Source organism: Elephas maximus, chromosome 3 (assembly GCF_024166365.1).
Source record: "Elephas maximus indicus isolate mEleMax1 chromosome 3, mEleMax1 primary haplotype, whole genome shotgun sequence".
NCBI lineage: Eukaryota > Metazoa > Chordata > Mammalia > Proboscidea > Elephantidae > Elephas > Elephas maximus.
The window spans coordinates 36,607,081-36,631,014 of NC_064821.1; the positions used below are offsets into that span (position 1 = coordinate 36,607,081).

At 50.8% G+C, this 23,934-nt stretch overlaps 1 protein-coding gene across 9 annotated transcripts in view; it reads right to left on the reverse strand.

The window, feature by feature from the left end:
* Nucleotides 1-23,934, reverse strand: part of EPS15L1 (epidermal growth factor receptor pathway substrate 15 like 1) — a 108,808-nt gene that overhangs the window by 12,982 nt on the left and 71,892 nt on the right. For 5 of the 9 annotated variants that reach the window (XM_049877298.1, XM_049877296.1, XM_049877299.1 and 2 more), the window contains exons 18-23: nucleotides 23,477-23,527; nucleotides 22,049-22,185; nucleotides 15,989-16,049; nucleotides 15,022-15,104; nucleotides 9,358-9,490; nucleotides 6,492-6,539 (exon numbers count right to left, since the gene is read on the reverse strand). In XM_049877298.1, the coding sequence (XP_049733255.1) occupies nucleotides 6,492-6,539; nucleotides 9,358-9,490; nucleotides 15,022-15,104; nucleotides 15,989-16,049; nucleotides 22,049-22,185; nucleotides 23,477-23,527 (513 nt within the window). The remainder of the gene's footprint in view (nucleotides 1-6,491; nucleotides 6,540-9,357; nucleotides 9,491-15,021; nucleotides 15,105-15,988; nucleotides 16,050-22,048; nucleotides 22,186-23,476; nucleotides 23,528-23,934) is intronic. The other 4 variants (XM_049877297.1, XM_049877304.1, XM_049877303.1 and 1 more) reach the window with 2 other exon arrangements.

A 23,934-nucleotide genomic window follows, 5' to 3' on the forward strand; every position in this document is an offset into this window, starting at 1 on the left:
GCTTTTCAGGAAACACTTCGCTTGGAAGTCCCTCAGCAGCCACCGCTCCATCACGGAAAAACAATGGAATAAAATATAGACGCACACGCCCTAGTCTTAAAAAAGTCAGACAATACGAAAACTAGGAGAAGGTAGTCTCTCTCGTTTTAAAATCTTTACTTCGGTGGAGAGAAAAGTTCCCAGTGGTTTATGGTGTCAATAAAGCAATTAATAAAAGCATCGAAATACACACGAATATATGGTGTGTATGCAATTCCTCTATGTGTCTGCATGGGCTTGTCGTGTGCATGCATGTCTGTGTGTGTGGTGTGTGCATGCACGTCTGTGTGGTGTGTGCATGCACGTGTGTGTTGTGTGCATGCACGTCTGTGTGTGTGGCGTATGCATGCACATCTGTGTGTGGTGTGTGCATGCACGTCTGTGTGTGGTATGTGCATGCATGTCTGTGTGTGTGTTGTGTGCATGGATGTCTGGTGTGCATGCACATCTGTGTGTGTGCTGTGTGCACACACCTGTGCTGTGTGTGCGTGTCTGTGCTAAGTATGTATATGCATGTATCTCTGTGTACACTATGTGTGAACCCATGTGTGTTGTGTGCACGTGCATGCATGTCTGGATTATGTGAATGTGTACGCACATCTGTGTGTGTTCATCCCAATCAGACACCTGCTGGGCTCTAACTATAAATTCTCTGCTGTAGTTGGAAAACGGGGTTCTATAGATGACAGATAGATAGAAAAACAAGAAAAACAAACCAACCAAAAACATAAAAACCAAAGACATGTCCTTTTGTGGTGGGGACAGCTGCCCTGCCTCAGCCACCTGCCCACATAGCCCAGGACGCTCACACAGCGTCAGGTTCTCGAGTCACACCAAACTCTGGGGAGGGACATCTTTCCTCAGCCTTGACTTGGTCCTGTCCCCCAGCAGGAAAGCTGAGCTGGAGAAGGGGGAGCAAGAGAGACAACATCTGCACAGGTAGCACCTGAGCCATCACCTCTCAGGGACTCTCCACCCCCCGATCTGTGCCTCGCTCGATGACTCCATCCCCAGCCACACCGTGGGGAAGGCTCATTTTTGTAAGCACGTGGCCAAGCTGCTGGAGTGGGGCTGTGGGGTCCATAAAGGAAGGTGGGTCCCCGCAGCAGCACTACCGCCCGGCTTGCCTGCCCTCCCTCCCCATGGCCGATGTGAGGAGATGGCAGAGCCGAGAGATCAAAGCAGTGCCAGGCAGCGTGGCCCGGAGATAACATCTGAGGTTCCCGCGATCGTGGCGTTGAGATTTTCCACTGAAAATATTTACTGCATTTTCAGAAAACGGCCTAATGCCTGAAAGGGAACAGGATGGGGTTGGGCTCTGAGCAACTGAGAAAAGCTGAACAAATATTTATTATCAGTGTGGAGCCCAGGTGCCCCACAACGAGGGCGTGGTCTGAGGGTCGTGGGGACCGCGCTGATCACACAGGTTCCATGAGTATGGGGTCGCCCTACTATGGAAAGAAAGAGAAGGAAATGGTCGGAGTGGGGGGATAAAGTAGCCACGTTCCCCAGTTCTCCAAAGACCAGTATGTCATCTAGAGTGACAACCCAGCCATTTTCAAGGCTGCCACCAAAAGTTCCTACAAAATTTAGGTGACATCCAGCAGAGGCAACGTTAGTTCTGCTACAAAAAAGGCGGAGGGCATGATTTGAAAATGGATTTACAAATCATGAATCAATCTTCACAACACAGACAGCCCACGACTCTGCCGCCTTCGGAAACATCCCCTTCCTTAGCTGGTGGCTCCTTTGACACATTCTGCCACGCACCTGCTTGCTCCTGCCCCGGGGGGCCCCCTCCTCTGAGGGGCTGGGGTGCCCACCACCCAGGGAAATGGGAGATGCTATCACAGGAGAAAGACAGGTGGGGGAGCCCTGCGTCTGCCACGTGCCGGGAAGCTGCCTCTGCGGGGGCTGGGGGCAGGCACGTGCCCACATTAACACAGCTGCAGGATAGGCACTTGCAGCAGAACAAGAGACTCAAGGAGTCATGTGCACTGGGGAGTGTGTGAGGGGGCAGAAGACCCCTATTGGGTGGAGGGAGCAGGGCGGAGACACGGGTGGGGAGAGTGCCCCACAGTCTCTGCAGACTCAGGAGCCTGACCGCGGTGTGGGGGTGGGGTTCACTTTGCTCTCTAGGGCCTGACCTTCATCACCTGCCTGTGTGTCTCTGCCTTCAACAAGGTCCATGTCCACCCTGTCAGGAACACAGAGGTTCCCACCCAGAGTGTAGCCTGAAGCCCTGCTGCTGAGCCCCTGCACCCGGGGAGAAGCACAGGCCAATGACCCTGACCCCTGCCCCTGCAGGGCAGTAACTCTCACCTGCGCAGACAGGAATCCAGCTCCCCAGGCCTATGTCCCACCCCATGGTTCCCCTGGGACCCCGGCTGGCTGAGCCGACCCCCATTCCAGACCCTCAGCTCGGGCACCACCGGCCCAGGAACAGTGTGTCGCACGACACTCAGCCCACCTTTTTGTGTGCAGGAGGATGGGTGTGCACCAAGCCAGGCAAATGCTGCTTTTTTCAAACCCAAGCAGCTTTGCAGAACAGAGATGGCCCTTTGGGGCAATACGTCTGCAGGTGCTCTGGGTGTGAGAGCCAAAAGAAATTGCATTCCTTCCTCCCATGAAAGCAGGGACCCCTCCAGAACTGGGGGGTAGTGTCAGAAACTGAGGTTCACTTCACACCAGCAAGGCTGGGGGGTGGGGAGGCGGGCCCCCAGCTGCAGGTCCAGCCCCTCTGGACACCACTCCCCCACCACGCCCCACACTGGCCGCAGGGGCAGGATACGCCAGGCCTCTCACAAGGGCTGTGAGCTGACTATTCCAGGTGAAGCCTTTGCTCTAGCCAGCAGATTATCTCTCTGAGATCATCGTGGGAACGGAATTGGAGTAGTTAGCTGCAGGGCCAAGGTGCTAACCGCATGGTGGAGCTGGGGATGCCATGTAACAGTGGGTGCTGTGCCATAAACGGGGACACACAGAAGGAGGGGCTGGCCACTCGGCTCCAACATCCATGCCAATGCGGGCAGAGGAAAGGATGCCCCTGTGAGCTGGTGTGTTTTAAAACTCGGCATCTGCATGGCAGCCACGTCACCCTCACAACCGGGTGGCCTCAACGGTGATCAGGCTGTGTCCTCGGCCAGTGGCAACAGAAAATGGGTTGCTTTTTTTGGAGAACCATTTGAGGCCCATGGGCCGCAGGTTCCACCATGTCTCACCATCCCTGCTCATGACAGAACGGGAAAGGGGAGGAAGGGTTTCACGATCAGGTGGGCGGCTCCACTCGGAGGTGAAAAGGTCATTAAGGAGTAATAAAGGGATCATTAAATTGGGGAGAGGTTAAAGGTTACGGACTGGTTAGCGGTGAAGGTGCTGGAGATGGTGCCACCGGGGTGCTGCGGAAACCACGACGCGAGGCCGTGCACAGGAAGTGGCGAGGGTGGGGCTGCCTGCAGGACCCTAAGGGCTTCTGCTCGCCCCAATCACTGACACCCACACAGCCGTTTCCTGAGCTTGAAAAAAATCTGTTTCTCTCTTTGCAAATCAACAACTTTTACCTAGAAACTACTCCACGGTGACTGCTGACTGATTCCAATCTGTCGTCCGTTGCAGAAAACACGCCTTGTTTACCTGGGGGAGGTGTGTGCACGAGTGAGCTCTAACTGGCAGGTTTCAGAGCTGCCTGAGACATCAACCCAACCTGCCCCAGACGCTCACCTGCTTGTTACTCAACACCCTGAAAATCAAATCAGCTGCCGTCGAGTCGACCCCCACTCAGGGCAACCCCTGGGTGTCACAGTAGTACTGTGCTCCGTAGGGCTTTCAGCAGCTGATTTTTCAGAAGCAGATCACCAGGACTTTCTTCCGAGGTGCCTCTGGGTGGACTCCAACCTCTCAGTGAGCAGCCGAGTACGTTCACCATTTGTACCACCCAGGGACTCCACCCTGGTAACACCTTTCTAGAAAAGCCCTTCGAACACGGAAAATCTAATGACAGCACCAAGACTCTGTGCCTTGGACAATGATTCCCAACAGCCACTGGGAGTGCCGCTCCTGGCTTGGGTCACAAGAACTAAGTATAAAAATCTACACGCATGCACAACTCTAGCAGGGAGCTAAGTGGGCTCCTAGCTGAGCTGGGGGTGCTCTCTACACAATTGTGGTGGTGGTTTCACATGTGCGTGCAACGTGTATCCAGCCGCACCCTTTAAACATGAGCAGCTTATCACATGTCAATTTGACTTCTGTCAAGATCAAAAGCCAAAACAAAAACGGTCCCCACCGCTGTAGAACACCGCACCCACTATTGCCTGGGAGAGAATCCCAACCACTGCACATGTGACTAAGACCTGGCCTGCCTCGGTCCTAGTGCAACAACGGCCGAGCTCTCCACACAGGACCCCGGCCTGTTCAGAGCCTCAGCCCACTGCACTCCAGCATCCTTCCACAGAGAGGTTTCTGTTAAACTGAAGCTTAGTTATGGGAAAAGACCCCTCCTCCCTCATGGCACATACGGCGAGCACTGCCTCCCTCACCCTCGCCTGTTAGAGACTAAATTGTGTCCCCCAAAATGTGTTGTAAATCCTAACCCCAACACCTGTGGATGTGATCCCATTTGGGAATAGGGTTTTATTCATTGCGTTAATGAGGCCATATCTGTGTAGGGTGTGTCTTAAGCCAGTCACTTTCGAGATACGAAAGGAGCAGATGAGGCACAGAATCCAGCACCAGTGGGGGAATGACAGATGCCGCGTGGAGATCACCAAGGAACCAAGGAACACCAGCCTACAGAAGCTGAGACAAGGATCCTCCTCCAGAGCAGACAGAGCACCTTCCTCTAGAGCCGGCGCTGAAATCAGAGTTCCAACCTCCTGAACTGTGAAATAATAAATTGCTGTTCATTAAAGCCGCCCATTTGTTGTATTTGCTACAGCAGCACTAGATAACTAAGACATCCAGGAAATGCGCCGTGGCCCAGGACTCTGTGCCTGATCCCTTGGCCACGGCAGCCCCTCCCAGCCCGTTCCTCTGTGGAGGCAGGCACTAAAGGGGAAGGGGTGATCACTGTGCAGGGTGCAAGACACACACAGCCCCTATGAGGTCGTAGGAGGTCTCTGCTTTCAGTGAGGTGAAGGTGCTGGCTCACAGCACCACCGGGGCAGCAGTGGGGCCAGAGCCTGGCCTGGGCCCTCACTCCACAGTGCAAACCATGCTGGTCAGGGAGTTGCCTGGATTCTGGCCAGTGGAACGAGGGAGGTGGCATCTAATCCATACATCCTGGCCATAAAAGCTCGGTCAGTTCTGAGCTCAGCGGCCTAGCAGGGTCGCCATGGACAGCCAGCCCTGGTTGAGAACATGGCAGCATCTGACCCTGTGGATGCAGGGATGACACTACTTGAAGAATTTGTAGGGAAAACCATCACCACCAAAGGAGCTGATCTCTTCGCCAGCTTCTCTCCACAAATCGTGACCACCCACAGGGCTGAGGGGGCCCCTGGGCAATAGGACACCCCTCCTCCCCCCACTACCCATGCTATGACTGACAGTCACCCCACAATGCCCTGGGGCTACAAAGGCCCTTGAACGACGGATGGAGTTGGCACGATTTACACCTCCATGCAGAGCTGTGCAGGTGGGGAAGGGCCAGGCAGTGAGAGGGGAAGGCGGCACAGGCCTCACTCTCAAATCATCGCACACTGTATTTTCTTGTCATGCTGTGGTGGTTTGCGTGTGGCCGTGTTGCTGGAAGCTATGCCACTGGTACTTTAAATACCAGCAAGGTCACCCACAGTGGGCAGGTTTCAGTGTAGCTTCCAGACTGAGACAGACTAGGAAAAAAGATATGGCAATCGACTTCCAAAAAATAGCCAACGAAAATCCTATGGATCACAGAATATTGTCTGCAACTCTGACTTGTTTACTTGAGTCATGCCATCAGGAGAGACCAACTGCTGGATGAGGACATCATGTTTGGTAAAATAGATGGCCAGTGAAGGTGAAGCAAACCCTCCATGAGATGAAACAATACAGAGGCCACGACATGGGGTAAAACATACCAACAATCATTGAAGATGGCACAGGGCCAACTTGATGGCAGCTAACAACGTTTGCTTAAAAGAAAGAATTCAGACATCTTAGCGGCTGCCTCCTATCTCAGAGAGCCGAAAAGATGGCAGAAGCACCCGTGTTTTCACAACATGCATTCTGAGCAGAGCTTCGGCCTGTACCCGTCAGAAAACCAGCAAGAGCCCCCGGGTCTCAGGTGTGCACACGCAGGCAGACACCTTCCTCAAAGTCCCCCAGAAGCCAAAGCTCCACCAGACGCCATTCACCAAAACACCAGCCGCTCACGTAAGCAGGGTTACGGCAGCAGCTCTACATTGAGGCTGTTAGTGGTTACGTGAAATCGGCAGACACAGCACCCCACCCGCCCCACAGTCTGGACCTACCGCCCAACAGTGAGTACAGTGCAGTGTTTTTCTGTTCAGCCATTTCTTCTGGAAAAAGGAGACCAAAGGAGACACTTAAGCCCAGCACATGGGCAGGCTGCCGCCGCCACTGCCCAAAGATGAAAAGCCCTGCACGGACATGGACCACTTCCCAAGGGCTCTCAGGCCTCTCAGCTCAGCCCTTGGGATGCTGCAGATGGGGGAGGCCTGGGTGGTGGATGGGCCTTCAGTCCAGACCTGGCCCCTCTGGGGGATCGCAGTGGCTGCTCCCCTACCAGCCCTGCCCATCACATGGGTCCCCAATGAGACTACAGCTGTGCAGGGGCTTCCTGAGGGCCAGTGAGTGTCAACATGGTATGTCTAAGCTGGGGGGGGGGGGGGAGGGGGGCTGATCACCCACTGGCTGAGGCAAAGCAGGGGGAGGCCTAGGTGGGTCTCTATGGAGCCAAGATGGCCCTCACCCAGCCTAGGACCCGCAGGTGTGGCCGAAACATCTCACAGAGGGAGAAGGCTCCTGGAGACGCCTGTGCACTGAGGCCAGTCCAAGGCAGCCACCAAAGCCCCTGCTACTGAACATTCTGAACAAACTTCCTGTCCTGGGGGTGTATGGCTTGCAGGAGGACACAGTGGAGGGGACAGGTGATGAGGTGGGAAAGAAGACATTTCCGTGAGAGGGACTGAGATGAAGCACCATCCTGTGAACTATGGGAGTGGCTGGCTCCTCAAGGCCCAACAAATGTGCACTGCTGTGTGTGTGAAAGCATACCCATGCACGTGCCTATGAGCACATGTGCACATGTATTAATTCATACATGTGCACACGTGGCTACAAGTGCACACATGCATGTGAGTCTGTGCCTGCGTGCATACATGTACAAGTGTATACGTACACATGCAAATCTGTGCCTGGGTGCATACATGTGCAAGTGTGTATATGTACACATGAAACCTGTGCCTGCATGCATACATGCGCAAGTGTGTACATGCACGTCAATCTGTGCCTGTGCGCATACATGTGTGTACATGCACACGTGAATCTGTGCCTGTGTGCATACATGTACAAGTGTGTACATGCACATGTGAATCTGTACCTGTGTGCATACATGAGCAAGAGTGTACATGAACATGTGAATCTGTGCCTGTGTGCATACATGTACAAGTGTGTACGTGCACACATGAAATCTGTGCCTTGTGCACGCATGTGCGAGTTGCACTGCACATGGGTGCATATGGGGGTGTGTACATGTGGGCACATGCACACGTGAGTGTGGGTATGTGCATACACAGACATGTGCACACATGTGAATCTATGCATGTGTGCACAGGTAAGCAACACGTGTGCAGTGTAAATCTGTGCGTGTGCACATGTACAAGCATGTGAGGATGTTGCACATGTGAATTTATGCAAGTGTGCACATGTATGCATGTGTGTGCGAGCGTGTATGTGCTTATGTGTAGACGTGTGTCTATATGTGATGAACATGTGTGCACGTGTACAGGCCCTCCCACTTCCCAGGCAGAGGAGGAAGCCTGAGGCCAGCCCATCAGGAGACCACCAGGGACCCCAGGAGCCCTGCCTCTGTGGGAGGTGCTGTGGCCTCTCCTGGGGGGAGAGAGTCTTCTGCTGTCATTTCTCCTCTGTTTTAAGGGAAACACCTTTGATGTGTGGCTGACAGAACTTGTCTCCTTACTCATCTGTTTCTGCTCACAGCAAGTTAGTGCTGTAAAAACACAAGAGCGTGGGCCATACTTTCACCTGAGTCCTCTGCAAGGAGGTACATGGCACCGCAGGTGGGGCCCTGTCCTCCTGAGGAGGGCTGGCGGTCCAAATGACAGAAAGGGGGGGTCTCTGCTGGTCTGTGGCCCACAGAGGGGATAATCAGCTGGTCTTGAGTCAATTACTACTCGTCACCAGCTAGCTGGGTGCAGATGGAACCTTCTCGAAGGGTTTTGAGTGCCACAGCAACAGAGGGGGTGGAATCGTGGGAAACACGCCTGTCTGGGGTGGGCCACATGGAAGCGAGTGGCTTTCCCACCGGCTACCACAATCTTGGGGCAGTTCAGGTGAGGCCCAGTCTAGAAATGAGAGGACAGAAGGGACACCACAGGCTGTGTACTGGTAAAACAAACAATGGGGGTAGACTGCATGGCTGGGGATCCACATGAACCTCTGTCCGTGGAGCCACAGCTTCCTGCGTTAGACTGGCACACTCAACTGCCAGCCTGACTCTGCTGTCCAGGAGATTCTTGTCTAAAACCCATGCCTGGATTAAGTCCTCAGACCCTCTGGGGACACAGAAAGGAGAGGTGGGGTCTACAGCAGAGACCCCCATTCTCAGTCTGCTGAGATGCTGAAGAGGCAGAAGGAGGAGGGCGCACAGAGCCATCTACTTCCTCCTCACCCATGGTTCTATCCCAGGGGGTCAGAGCGTGGAAGGACCCCACTCCCCACCCCATCCTGACCCCTAGCCCCTCTGCTGATTCGGGAAGGAGATGATGGAAAGAGAAAGGCGAGAGCTCTAGGACCACAGGGTTCCCTGGGCTTGTCAGAGCACCAGGGCGCCCAGGGCAGTAGGGGTGCCGCCCAGCCCTGGCCAGAGCCCTTCCAGCTCTGAGACACCCTGCAGCTCCACATAGAACAGATGCCATGTCCCCCATGAGCCTGTGGCTGGGACCCCAGGCCAGGCGAGGTGGGTGCGGGGCGCTGATAACGGACGTGGGCCTGGATGACGAGTGAGCCCTTCTCGCTGTGCATAGCTTGCAACTCCAGTGCGTCCGCTCTAGCTCTGGGAGGGTCAGCAGGGGCTGTCGTCCCCCAGTCCGACAGCAGCGGCTGGGGCAGTGAGTGGGGGGCGCGCGTACTGACCGCTGGGTGGGTGGGGCCGAGGAGGAGCGGGCTTCTTCGGAGGCAGAGCGGGAGTGTCCTGTTTACTTTTAAAGGGATCCTCTGAGAATCCTGCTCCTCCAAAGGAGGAGGCGAACGGGTCAGAAGGTGGGGGCTGAAAAAGAGGACACGAGAGAGGCATGATCAGCCGTGAGGACGGAGGCACAGCGCCTGCCCACACATGCACATACGCACGGGAGCTTGGACCTGGGCCATATAGCCTGTTCTCCTCTGCTGTCCACAGCCGGATACATACGACACAGCCGTACAAAGCACCCACTGCCGCATCCTGGGTGCTCCAATGCCAGGTGTTCGTGCAGGACCCCTGTGCCCCCTACCCCGCCTCCTGCTTATACTTTAGAGGTGTAGCTCCGGGAAACATTCTCAGACCCCCACTCCGCCCCCGCCGCCCTGGGCCGGCTACATGCTTGGTGCGGACCCTCCAGGTGCCACTTCCTGGTCAAGCGCTGGGCTGTGAAGGGACCTCTGGGCCCTCTGCACCCTCTGGGCCAGGGTGGGTGCCGGTGCCCCCCAGCAACTTGAGCCAGACCCACCTCATGCAGCCGCATGCCCGCCTGGGCCACAGCCCCTCAGAGAGGCTCTCGCCACCTCCCCCCACATACCCATCTTCTCAGTCTAATCAGGTCACAGCCCCCAGCTTTAAATACATAGATAAGAAAATAAAAATAAAACAGCCTCTGAGCATCCTGAAGGGCACGGACCTTCATCACCCAGTTCCTGCCACCTCCACTTCCTGCCTGCTGGACTTAGCTGCCATCTCCATGCTCCTGTGCCATGGGGTCTCCTGCTCGGGAGCTCAGCCACCCCTTCTTCCAGGAGCACCCTCACTCCCCAGGGGCACCTTCTGATGCCCTTCCTCCCCTGCCAGCTGTAGCCTTGGGAGGGATCCTACTGACAGCATCTCCATTCTACCCACAGAGAAGCTGAGGCATGGAAAAGTGGCCATCAATGGAGGAGCCAGCCGGCCTCCTGGTACCATCCTCAGCTGGTGTGACCCACCCACCCCCATGGGTGGATCTGGCCACAGGACACACAGGGCACGGATGTGAACAAAGGACAGAGCAGGTGCAAGGGGTCAGGGGCAGGAGAAGTCCCAAAGAAGATGGGATCACCCTCAGACACCTTCTGAGCAGGCTGTGCACTAAGACCACCCGCCTGCTGGGAAGATTCTGTGAGGGACAGTGGGCCTCGCAGGGCAGGCCATGCAGGCAAGTGGGCAAGGAGGGGCTGTAGCAGGTGGTCGCCCTGCCTACCAGCCACGTACCCCTCCCCAGCCCTCAAAGCACTGCCCTTCCCCAACCCTCTCCGCCTACCCGGGCTGCCCCGCCCCCCTTGGCTCTGTGGACAGTTGTCCTTTGGTGAATCTCTTCAAACATCGCTGCTCGGTTTCCACAACACCTGCCTGGTCAGAGGCAGCCTGGGACCGCAGCCCTGCTACCTGCATGCTGCTCAATGCCTCAGTTTCTCCGCCTGCAAAGTGACAATGACTCCAGGACACACATCACAGGGCAGGAACTAAATATATCCATACACAAAGCGCTGGGCCCAGAGAGGCCGACAGAGCCAGCACCAGGATTCTCAGGTGCCAGGCACGCAGACAGAGCCACACCAGGACGCTGTGCCCACTGCCCCTGGGGTACTTGCAGCAGTTCTGAAGGTAGGGACTTGGGGGCTCGGTTTTGAATTTTGAAATGAGTGATCTGGAGCTGTTGTTTGGGAGAGAAGGATAAGGAAGGGAACCAACAAGGCACAGGGCACTCCTGCCATTTCTGGAACACACATACACACCTTGCACATGGTCCCCCCTGTGATCACAGTCACGTCCTGAGACACAGCCACAGGAGCTACAACTACTTTCTTTGCAGAAAGGTGATGAGATACACCCTGAGGTTCTGCCCAACCCCCACCCCTGGGTGCTGGGGAAGGCTAGCTTGGGAGGAAGAAGCACAAGGAGGCGAGGTAGAAGGGAAAGGAGCTCCCTGGAAGCCTCGCCCTGTTCACCAGGAATCCAGCTTGCATCCTCTGCCCCTCCCAACCCTTTGGGGCAGTGCTCTACTGCCCTTGGGAGCTACCACTCACGGAGCGCCTGGAGGATGTCAGGGTCCGAGCACCTGCAGGCTCCAGTACTGGGTTGGCTGACATCACTCAGCTCAGAACTCATCAAAGGGGAGAGCTATCAGCATGCTGAGACTCCAAGTGCTGGAGCCCTGGGCAGACAAGCCGGTTCTACCCCACCCACATCTGCGTGATGCCCAAGCCTGTCTGTTTCCCTGGGCGGGCAGGAGGGTCTCCCCTGCCGTGGGGAATGCATCACTACTCTAACCACCAAGCCCGTGTCATTTCCAAATCCTAAATTTCACTACTTGAAATTTCCCAAGAAGTTTCCTTTGGGACCTAGCTCTTTCCTACTAGAGCTTCAGCTTAAAGGAAAGTTACTATTTTTAGAGCAGTTTCAGTAAAAACGTTAGTGCCTCTCTCGGGTGGGCAGGAATGTAGCAGGCTTCAAAAACAGGACTGAATGAAAAGCTATTGCGAGAAGTAGTCACCAGAGAGACAGGTCTGAGTTCACATTTTAAAAGAACTGGTTTAAAGCCAATGACTCAGAAGTCATTTTTTTTCAAACAGCCCTAAATACAAAGGCATGGCTTTAAAAAAAGGTAGAAAAGTCATTAAAAATGGGCAGAAGCCAATCATGCCAAGTTCTTGATATTTTCTTTGAGGAAGGTGGTGCCGGCGACATAATTTAGACTTTTTATTTTTTATCCTCAAATGCTTCCTAGGATAGATTTTGACGGATTTTTTTTTTTAATTGTGGTAAAAAATATAAGCAACAAAACATTTACCCATTCAACAATTTTTACTTTTGCAATTCAGTGGCTTTGATTACATTCATCATGTTGTACAACCATTCTCATTATCCTTGTCCAAAGGGTTCCACTACCGTTAACAGAAGCTCAGCTTCCTCTGGGCAGAAACTCTTCCTTGCACCCCTGGTCACCACTAATAAACTTTGCTCTCTATGCATCTGCCTATCTTAGACATTTCACCTAAGCAGAATCATACACTATCTGTCCTTTTGTGACTGACTTCACGCAGCACGTCTTCAAGGTTCATCCTCTTTGTAACAAGCATCAGGACACTTCATTCCTCTTTTTGTGGCTAAGTAGTATTTCACTGTATGTAAGTACTACATTGTGTTTATCCATGCGTCTGTGGATGAGCGCTGGGGAATTTTATTTTTTGTGGTGAAAATATACACAACTACACATACACGAATTCAACAATTCCTACATGTATAATTTAGTGGGGAATTTTTTTTTTTTAATTAATCTAGCTTTTTTTTTTTTTTTTAGCCTAGGTACTATCTAGAAAAATCTCTTTGGGGAGGACCCCAACTGAGAGTGGAGGTGTAAAGACCCTCCCAGAGGAACCTACTGGAACCGGCTTGCTCTTCTTTAGCTACACCAAGCAGAGGGTCCTAGAGCAAGGGCAGGCTCCCTCGGCACTGCCTCCCCACCCCCACCTCCCCACCCACTCTGATGGGGGAGAGCTAGTGAGGTAAAAAAACAACCAAAAAAAGCCACCTTCTCGCCACCTTACTTTCGCTTCCTTCAGCATTTTATTTATACCCACGATGTTGTTCTTGAAAAACAGAGAAAACCCACAGGCAAAAATAAGGCACTATGCGGGAAGGCCACTACCAGGCATGTGAGCGTCGTGAGATCAGGGGCAAAGGAACGCAGGACACAACAAGGCAGTTCAGGCACACATGTTCCCTGGCGCTGTCCAGCACAGGCCTGGCCTACCACCGTGGACAAGAAGTGGGCTGAGGACCAGGGAGAGGGCCAGGGCTGGAAGGAGGAAATGGATTTCAGGGAGAGATGGGCAGGACACCAGGAGCAGCTGGGCTCTGACCATCTTCCCAGGTGGTCTCAGCAGCTATGGGGAATGCCAGGTCTGGAAGGGCCATTCCCGTGGTCCAGAACTGAGAGTCCCCAGACTGGCTACCTGCAAGGCCCTCAGAGATATCCACTCCATTCAAACTCGTCTAGAAACAGGGGTCCTCACTTGGCTCTCAGCCTTGTCTGGCTCCAGCCACGTGGGCCCATGCTTCCTCTGTAGACAGTAAGGGGGACGTGGAGTCTCTGTAGCCCCCACCTCTGTGCCCAGGAGAGGGCCCTGACAGCTCAGGACACCCCTGAGCCCCTTCCCAAGAGACTGCTGCCACCTTGTGGCAGGAGCCCAAGTCACACACCAGCCCCAATTAGTTTTCTGATTTCAGGGGGCAGTTTCTACCCACTCGACTAGGGGATTCCTAAGAGAATGAGGATGGAGCTGGGGCAGGGGGGTAGGCAGTGCTTTGGGGGGCACCCACTCAAGGGCCGTGCTCACTCCCCTCAAAGACACCAAGTGTAACAGGCATGAGGTGAGGTGCAGGTCTGTGGGACACGGGGGAGGGGCTCACATGGCTCCCACAGTGCTGTACACAGAAGTTGGGCTTGTGTAGCCCCTTTCCACCAGGAGGCAGGCTCCAGGAGGGCAGGCAGGCATGTGGTAGGGATCGCTGGAGTCAACGAGGAGAACAGGGCTCCCTCTCTGCTGAGTGACCGCAGAGGCCCTTCATCTGCGCATGGGACCCCCCCACCCACTGCCCAGGGGCTATATGAGAAGGGGCAGAGGTAAGTGGAGGACCAAGAACGTGGCCAGAGGCAGAGGGGGCAGGGGACGGACCTTCATTTTCATCATAGAAACACTGATCGATCACTAAAACCAAAGACTACTGAAAGTCACACCGAAAGAGAGCTGACCCTCACTCACCCCCATCCCCACATACCATAGATACCATTTCCAACTTTCTAGCAGTTTCCTCTGGAATTTGCCTCATAAATCACAGGCTTCTGCTGCTATCTCTCGATTTGTCTGTGTTGAACATGACCCACTGATGGGCTTCCTGCTGCAGTGAAGACTTAGCTCTCAGACTATGCCCCCCTCAAGCCCCTCGGTAAAGCGACAGCACACTGGGGGCGGCACCACAGGCGGCATCCACATAATTATGTCCACGCAGATACTGTCCGGCCAAATGTCGCCCCATGGCTGGTCTCCTTCCGGAACAGCACATTTCACCTCCTCCACACTCCTCTCTCCACACCCCTCTCAGGCCTGCCAACACCTCACACAGAGCTCCAGACACGCCCGCCTTGGTCACTTTCCCTAGACGCATGCTCACACCTGCAGGCCCACTGCCCAGACCCCTGGATGTCTGTGCCCAGTGCTCCCCGCCCCACCCTGGGGCTGTCTCAGCCACGCCAGCAGCTGCATCGCCCAGGCTGGATGGCCATCGGGCACCTGTGGAGCTGCCAGAGGAGCCAAGGGGCCTTCATCCAGGGCCTGGCCACACCTTACAGGGAGGAATCCTGGCTCTGGCTCCTTCTCTCAGAGGAAAGGAAACAGCTTGCCAGGCCTTGTCCTCTCTGTCACAATCGCAGGATGAAGGTGCCGGAAAGTACAGAAGTGACACAGGTATATAAGTGACATACATACATATGTGATATAGACAGTGGCACTGGGCAGCCCACACCATGATAAAGGATACTGGCAGAGCCAGGGGCACAGTGGGGGCTTTACCTTGGACATCTGGCTGAAGTCGGCAAAGCCCTCAGCACTGTTGAAGGACCCACTTCCAAAAGGGTCTAAGGTTCCAAAGGGATCTGCAAGTGGCACCAACAGAGTCAGAGTTACAGGTCTTCAATAGGACATGCCTTCCAGGGTTGGGGGGATGTCACCTCCTAGTACTTGCCAGCCTGACTCGGGCCATTCAGAAAGGTCGCACTGATATGCTAGAGACATGCATGTGAGTGGAGGTTCTCACCAAGGTCCCAGCCATGGGGATCCTCAACGAGACCCATGGAGGTCCTGAACAAGGCCCCTGCCCCATGGAGGGCCTCATCAAGGTCCCAGCCATGGGGATCCTCAACGAGGCCCATGGAGGTCCTCAACAAAGCCCCTGCCCTGTGGGGGGCCTCAACAAGGCCCCTCCTCCATCCCCACTCATGGTCTACCCATCTGCATGAGATGCCTTCCTGCCAGGACAGGCAGCTCTAGGAGAGCCAGCGGGCCACTGACCTGGAGTACAGGCTGCCAGGCCAGGCAGCTCCCAAAAGGCAGTGGTGGTCCACTCACATGACCCCCTCTGTATGTCTTATCCTATAAGATGAGGCTCCTTCACACACAGCACCCACCACACAAATCAGCACCCTCGACTGAACTTTGGGTTCTTTCAGGAAAAAAACCCAAAGACACAAGCCAACGATTTAGAAAGAGGAATGAGTAAATAGTAGCCGACAACATCAGGGTTATTACTGAATTCTCACTGCCAAGTTCCTTTCCAGAAGGATGCCGGCTCTTGCTCAGGAAGATGAGCAGCAGATACAATACTCATTTTGGCCCCACTATCTTGGGCAAGGGCATGAGAATCGCTGACTGATGACATGAGCACTGAAGATACACTAGGTTTGGAAAGGGAAGCACTAACTGGGTGGACTCCTCCACTGCCCATTGAAGAGTCAGGAAGAAAAATAACCGTCAGGCTCACCTGATCCTTTTGAGGAGACACTGGAGGATGAGAAAGGATCACTGGACTCAAAGGGGTCGAGCTGAGGGAAAGGAGAGAAAAGAGAGTGAGAAGCAGTTCATTTGTCCACCACCCATTCATTTAACCACACACGTCTCCTGTCATGCACACCCAGGGCCAAGCTGTGGGGAGAAGAACGTGGAATAAATTAAGCCTGGAGTTCTGCTCTCAGTATGGCATAGTAAACTCCTCACAGACCAACTCTCCTGCAAGTAAAACCTACACATTCTGGACAAAATACAAAAGCAGCCACCTCAAGGCTCAGAAAGCGAACCACAGCAGGGAGATACTGGAGGAGAATTGGGACTTGGCTGAATAGACCAGTGCGAGACGAGTTTTCTATTCTGGCAGCTACAATCTGAGGGCAGACAGCAGCTGCAGCGCGGTGCGGGGTGGCTACAACTCCAGGAGGACATGTTCTGTCTTTCTGGCCTGAAGCCAGAGGAAGGAGCATCAGGACAGCCATGGCCATGGGCACGACAGAGGGCATCAGAAAGGAGAGAGGCAGAGATGAGAGCCCTGAATTCCATTCCAGCCAAAATCTCTGGCTGACTCCTGAGCCACAAGTGCACGGGAAAACTCAAAGCAGCTTTGCCAGCTAAGGCTGAAAGACCTCAACCAAGATCTGAATTTCTGCCTACCGCAGGTGAGAGAGCCTGCAGTGAAAGCCTAACTTCATGACCAGCTCAAACAAAAACATCAATACTCTATGGAGGAATATAACAGATCAGTCTCGTCCTCACAACACAGCACTCATAACGCACAGGATAAATCTCCAGATTACTCAACATACAAAGAACCAGAAAATGTGGCCCTTTATCAAGGAAAAAAGAAGCCCTGGTGGAGCGATGGTTAAGCACTTGGCTATTAACCAAAATGTTGGTAGATGGAACCCACCAGCAGCTCCATGGGAGAAAAGACTTAGTAATCGCCTCCTGTAAAGATTACACCATAGAAAAACCCTGTGGGGCAGTTCTACTCTGTCACACAGGGTCACTACTGGTTAGAATCCACTTAATGGCACACAACATCAACGGAGTCAATCCCAAGATCACCCAGGGGTTGGAATTTTTAGATAAGGACTTTAAAGCAGTAATCATAATTATGCTCAATGAGGCAAAGGAAAACACACTTATAACAAAAGAAAAAACAGGAGATCTTGGCAGAAAAATCAAACCTATAAAAAAGAGGCAAATGGAGATTCTAGAATTGAAAATGTTAATATTTAGAACAGAAATTTTGCTGGGTTAACTAAACAGTGGAAACCCCGGTGTGTAGTGGTTCAGCGCTACAGCTGCTAACGAAAGGTTGGCAGTTCAAATCCACCAGGCACTCCTTGGAAATTCTATGGGGCAGTTCTACAATGTCCTACAGGGTCGCTATGAGTCGGAATCGACTCGATGGCAACGGGTTTGGTTTGTTTTTGTTTTTTTTTACTAAACAGCAAAATGCAGGCAACAGAGGAAAAAGTAAGTGAATTTGAAGACAGAGCAATAGAAACTGTCCAATCTGAAGGAGGAAAAAAAAAAGTGAAAAGAAAATAAATAGAGCCTCAGGGACCTATGGGACAATATCAGCAGGTCTAAGGTAAGTGTAACAGGAATCTCAGAAAGAGGGAACAGAGAGAACAGGGCAGAAAAAAAATCTGCAGAAATAATGGCTGAAAACTGATCAAATTCAGAGAAAGACATAGATGTATATATTCAAGAAGCTTAGCAAACCCCAAGCAGCATAAATACAATGAAAACCACACCCACACACTTCATAGTAAAACTACTGAAAACCAAAAATAGAGGATCTTGAAAGCAACTAGAGAAGAGTGACACATTATATACAGGAAGAACAAGTATTCAAAATACTGATAACTTTTCATCAAAGACAATAGGTGCCAGAAGAAAGTGGAACATTCCTAAAAGAGCTGAAAGAAAAAAGCTTTCAACTCAGAATACCCAGCAAAAATATCCTTCAAGAATGATGACAAAGTAGACGTGTACTATAAAAAATGCTAAAGGAGGTTCTTCAGGTTGAAGGAAAATGATAATGGGGAAAAAGCAGAATTCAGAAAGGAATGAAGAACACTGAGATAACAAATACTTGGGTAAAAACAGACTACATTTTCCTCTTAATTTCTTTAAAATACATACATACAATGGATCAAGGCAAAAATTATAACACTGTCCTATGGAGCTTTGGTGGCACAATGGTTAAGAGCTCAGCTGCTAACCAAAAGGTCAGCAGTTCAAATCTACCAGCCACTCCTTGGAAACCCTATGGGGGAGTTCTACCCTGTCCTATAGGGTCACTATGAGTCGGAATCGACTTGACAGCAATGGGTTTTTGGGATAATGTATGTGGATGTAATTCATATAACAGCTTTAACACACAAAAAATGCTGGGGTGGGGGTGGATAAATAGACCTATATGGTTGGAAGGTGTCTACATTTTACATGAAGTGATACAATATTAACTCCAAGTAGTCTATGAAAAGAAAGTATATGGTAATCCCTGCATCATTCTCTGGAGTCTCTGAGTTGTGCCAACAGTTAACTTAATGGCTTGGGTGCTAACTGAAAAGTTGGAGGTATGAGTCCATTTAGAGCTGCCTTGGAAGAAAGGCCTGACAATCTAACTCTGAAAAATCAGCCACTGGAAACTTCATGGAGCACAGTGCTTCTCTGAGACACGTGGGGTCACCATGAGTTGGGGTCAATTCGATTACAACTGGTTAATAGGTTACGGCATCCTCTAAAAACAATGTAAAGAGGCATAGTAAAAAAGCCAATTGATACAATGGAGGAACAACAACAAAAAAAAGTGAAAAAGTGAAAGCAATAATAGTAGACTTAAATCCAACTATATCAGTAATTACATTAAATGTTAAATGAATTAGACACTCTATTTAAAAAGCAGAGATTTCCAGATTGGATAAAAAAGTAAGCCCCCAATATAAGCTTCTCCCGACTGGATAAGAGAGCAAGCCCCCACTCTATGCTATCTACAAAAGACATACTTCAAATATAAAGACTCGAGCAGATTAAAAGTAAATGGATGAAAAAAGATATATTATGCAAAGAGTAAGCATAACTCATCTGTCAGTTTGTTGTACTGTGGTGGCTCACATGTTGCCGTGATGCTGGAAGCTATGTTACTGGTATTTCAAATACCAGGAGGGTCATCCATGGTGGACAGGTCTCAGCTGAGCTTCCATACTAAGACAGACTAGGAAGAAGGACCTGGCACTCTACTTCTGAAAAAGTTAGATAGTGAAAAGCTTATGAATAGCAGCAGAACACTGTCTGATATAGTACTGGAAGATGAGCCCATCAGGTTGGAAGGCACTCAAAATACAACTGCGGAAGAGCTGCCTCCTTAAAGTAGAGTCAACCTTAATGACATGGATGGACCTTCATCTGCTGATGTGACATGACTCAAAATGAGAAGAAACAGCTGCAAACATTCATTAATAATCAGAACGTGGAATGTATGAAGTATGAATCAAGGAAAACTGAAGTCGTCAAAAATTAAATGAAACACTTGAAGACCAATATCCTAGGCATTAAGCTGGTAATAGGGAACCCGAGGTTGAGATGGGAGAGTGCTGACATGTCATGGGTAGTTAACCAATCTCATAAAACAATATGTGTACTAACTGTTTAATGAGAAACTAGTTTGTTCTGTAAACCTTCATCTAAAGCACAATAAAAATAAAAATATCCCAGGCATTAATGAGCTGAAATAGTCTGGTATTGGCCATTTGGAATAAGACAACAATATGGTCCACTATGCTGGGAATAACAAATCAAAGAGGAATGATGTCACATTCATCATCAAAAAGAACATTTCAAGAGCGATCCTGAAATACAATGCTGTCAATGATAGAATAATACCCATAAGTCTACAAGGAAGACTAGCTAATACGACTATTATTCAAATCTATGTACAAATCACTAATGCCAAAGATAAACTGAAGATTTTCATCAGCTTCTACAGTCTGAAATTGATCAAATACTCAACCAAGATGCACTGATAATTACTAGTGACTGGAATGTGAAAGTTGGAAACAAAGAAGGATCAGCAGCTGGAAAATATGGTCTTGCACTTACTGATGAAGATCAAGGACTACAGAGTTTAGTACGGATTACATCTCTATGAACATAAAGAAAACAAAAATCCTCGCAACTGGACCAATAAGCAACATCTGATAAACAGAAGAAAGACTGAAGTTGTCAAGGATTTCATTTTACTTGGATTCACAATTAACACCAGTGGAAGCAGTAGTCAAGCAATCAAACAACGTATTACATTGGGAAAATCTACTGCAAAAGAGCTCCTTGAAGTTTAAAAACCAAAAATGTCACTTTGAAGACTGAGGTGCACCTGACCCAAACCATGGTATGCTCAATCGCCCCATATGCATGCAAAAGCTGGACAATGAATAAGGAAGGCCAAAGAAGAACTGATGCCTCTGGATTATGGTATTGTCATATATTGAACATATACTGATATATATAACTGACTCATTTGAATTATGATGTTGGCGAAGAATATTGAACAAATCTGTCTTGGAAGAAGTACAATCAGATGCTCATTAGAAGTGAGGAAGGCAAGACTTCATCTCACATACTTTGGACATGTTATCAGGGCGGACAAGTCCCTGCAGAAGACACCATGGTCAAGCCCCCTTTGGTTTTAAATCCTGTCTGACACAAATTTAACAAAGTCAGTTGTGCCTGACATCGTTCAGAACACATGGCCTATCACAGACTGATATTGCTCATGTATGCCACACACACTACATGCTATGGCCTGTCAGGAAGCTGGACCCTCCTAGTTGGCTCTAGTTAATTGGAAGTATCTGGGTGAAAATGACTATTATCAAGGATTTCATTCTCCTTGGATCAACAACCAACACCCAAGGGAATGAAAGCCAAGAAATTAAATGATGTAGTGTACTGGGCAAATCTCCCACAAAAGACATCTTTCAAGTTTTCATAAGCAAAGATGTCACTATAAGGACTAAGGTGTGCCTGACTCAAGCCATGGTCTTGTCCATCGCCGGATATGGAGAATGAAAAAGAAAGACCAAGGAAGAAGTTATGCATTCTAACTATGGTGATGGCAAAGAACATTGTCAGAAGAACAAACAAATCAATCTTAAAAGAAACATAACCAGAATGCTCCTTAGAAGTGAGGATGGCGAGACTTTGGCTCACTTACTGTGGACACATCGTCAAGTAGAACCAATTGCTAAAAACGGGTATCATGGTTGATAAAGGAGACAGTGAAAACAAGGGAAACCCTCAATGAGATGGACTGACACAACAGCTGAAACAATGGACTCAAACATGTCAAGAGTCATGAAAATGGCACAGGACAGGACAACGTTTTGTTCCGTTGTACCTAAGTTGGCCATAAGTCAGAGCCAACTCAAGGCCAACTGACAAATAAACACAAAACATCTGGATGAAGTTGCCAGGCCGAGAGTTTGGACTTTCTCCTGCAGGCAACAGGGACCTGCCCCCAAGTGCTAGACAGTTGCTGAAAGATCATGGGGGCGGGGTTCTGCCTGTGTGTGTGGGAGGGGGGTGGGAGTAGTTGTTTTTGTTGGGACACAGAGCAGCAACGGGGTCGAAGACTTGAGGCAGAGAAACCATAAAGGTGGGACTAAGCTTGAGTAATGGTGGGATGGAAAGGGAGACAGGTATCAGCAGTATGCAGGGGAACTTCTCACCCCGACATGGGGCCCCTGGGTCACTGCTGAGACACCTGGTTCGTGGGCTGAGAACCTTGGAGGCAACTCCTAGCATGACCGCCCCTCCCCATCCAAGTATGAGGTCTGTGACCAGCACCTGGAGGCCGGCTCAGTGGGCACACGCACCACCTGTGTTCCTCACACTGACAGGACGATTAGGAAAGACTCAGTCAGCGGCTCCTTCTAGGGGGGAGTGCTGAAGGGAAGGGTAGTTTTCATGCATACGAATGAACATGCAGTATCACCTGGTCCTGCCCAGAAACACTCACCTTGGAAGGCAAGGAGGGGTTTTTCGTGAAAGGGTCTGAGGTAAATGGGTCATTCTTCGTCTGCTTCTTGAAGAAGTCATCAGTGGCAGATCCACGGAATGGGTCACTTTCTTTGAAGGGGTCCCCTCCAAATGGATCTAGTAAGTGAAGGAAAAATATCCCATGAATAAACAACACTGTGCTTGGGGAAGGGTCCAAGTGGCACAGTTTATGTAACTACTAACTTAAAGGTTAACGGTTTGAATCTACCCAGTGGTACTCAGAAAGAAAGCCTGGCCAATCTGCTTCTGTTAAGACGGTCGTTGCTACTGTTAGTTGCCATCAAGTTGATTCTGACTCATGGTAACCCCATATGCGCAGAGTAGAACTGCTCCATTAGGGTTTTCAAGGCTGTGACCTTAAAGAAGCAGGTGGTCAGGCTTTTCTTCCGAGGCCCCTCTGGGTGAGTCTGAACCGTCAACCTTTTGTCTAGTAGTTCAGGGTTTAACCATGTGCGCCACCTAGGGACTCCTTCGTTAAGATTACAGCCGAGAAAATACCATGGAGTAGTTCTACTCTGTAACACGTGGGGTTGCCATGAGTTGGAATTGACCTGACCACAACTGAAAACGACAACATGCTCAGGGAAAGAACCCAGGCCCAGAAGAACACGTCTGTCTGATGCTAGGTATAGGACATTCTAGAAAAGGTAAAACTACAGAGACAGAGCGCAGATCAGTGGTTGCTGGGGCAAGGGCAGGAAAGATAAAAAAGGGGCAAAAGGGGGCCTTTTGGGGTGATGGGCTGTTGTACATCTTACGTGACTCCCCACTTTGTCTAAAGGCACCTAATTATACTCAAAATTGGTGGATTTTGCTGTGTACAAATTATGCCTCTCGATAAAGCTGATTTAAAATACAGTAAAAATAAACAGTGTGATCCCAACATGGTACCCATGCTGTGTTCTGCTCCAGCACTCAGACAGGGCATGGGCATGGAGGGTGGGAGAAGAGAAGGCACCAGAAGCAAACGAGAGACCAGGCTTGCTCGCAAAGGGGGCGAAAATTCCCAGTGTGCACCCTGACTTTCCTGGGGTCTGTGGACAGAAGTCCCTTGTGTATAGGGACCGCACAGAACACCGATACAAACGCCAGGGGTGTCTCTGACCCCAGTGACCAAGTTGTCATAGGCATGTCCACAAAATCACCTCACTAGTGGGAGATGCTTTTGTAGTTTAGCTTCTCGACATGCTGGAAAATTGTCGAGAAGGGGCACAAAACTGTAAAAAGGAGAGAAGATGTCATTTCCAGGTTCCTCTGGAAACTTAACTCCCTACCACCATGTACTAGGAAACCTAGCAGAGGAAGCTGGAAGGTGGTTGTCTGTTTTCTTTGACTTTAGCTAGGGATGGGACATTCTGAGGACTAGTCCATAAAACATTTCTTTTACCTGTTGAAGCAGTCTGCTGTTCTGCAAAAGGGTCATTCTGGAAAGGGTCACCTAGGTTATAAAAAAAAAAAAAAAAAGGTTATAGAGGAGAGAAATGCTTAGCTCTACAGAGCTAGAACAGGTGAAGTAGCTTACCTATACATGGCTTCCACCCTCCATCCTCCCATGGCTCTCCACCTGTACACAGACCACCAGCAGCTACCTTCCATCTGTACACACCCCTCCACCTTCCGCCCTCCACCCACACATGGCCTCCACTTCCTACCCTCCACCTGTACACGGCCCTGCACCTTCTACCCTCCACCTGCACGTGGCCTTCCACCTTCCACCCTCCACCTGTACACGGCCCTCAACCTTCTACCTTCAACCTGCACGTGGCCCTCCTCCTGCTGCTCTCCATCTACACCCTCCACTTGCCACCCTCCACCTTAGTGCAGATGATTATCAGCTCTGTGCGG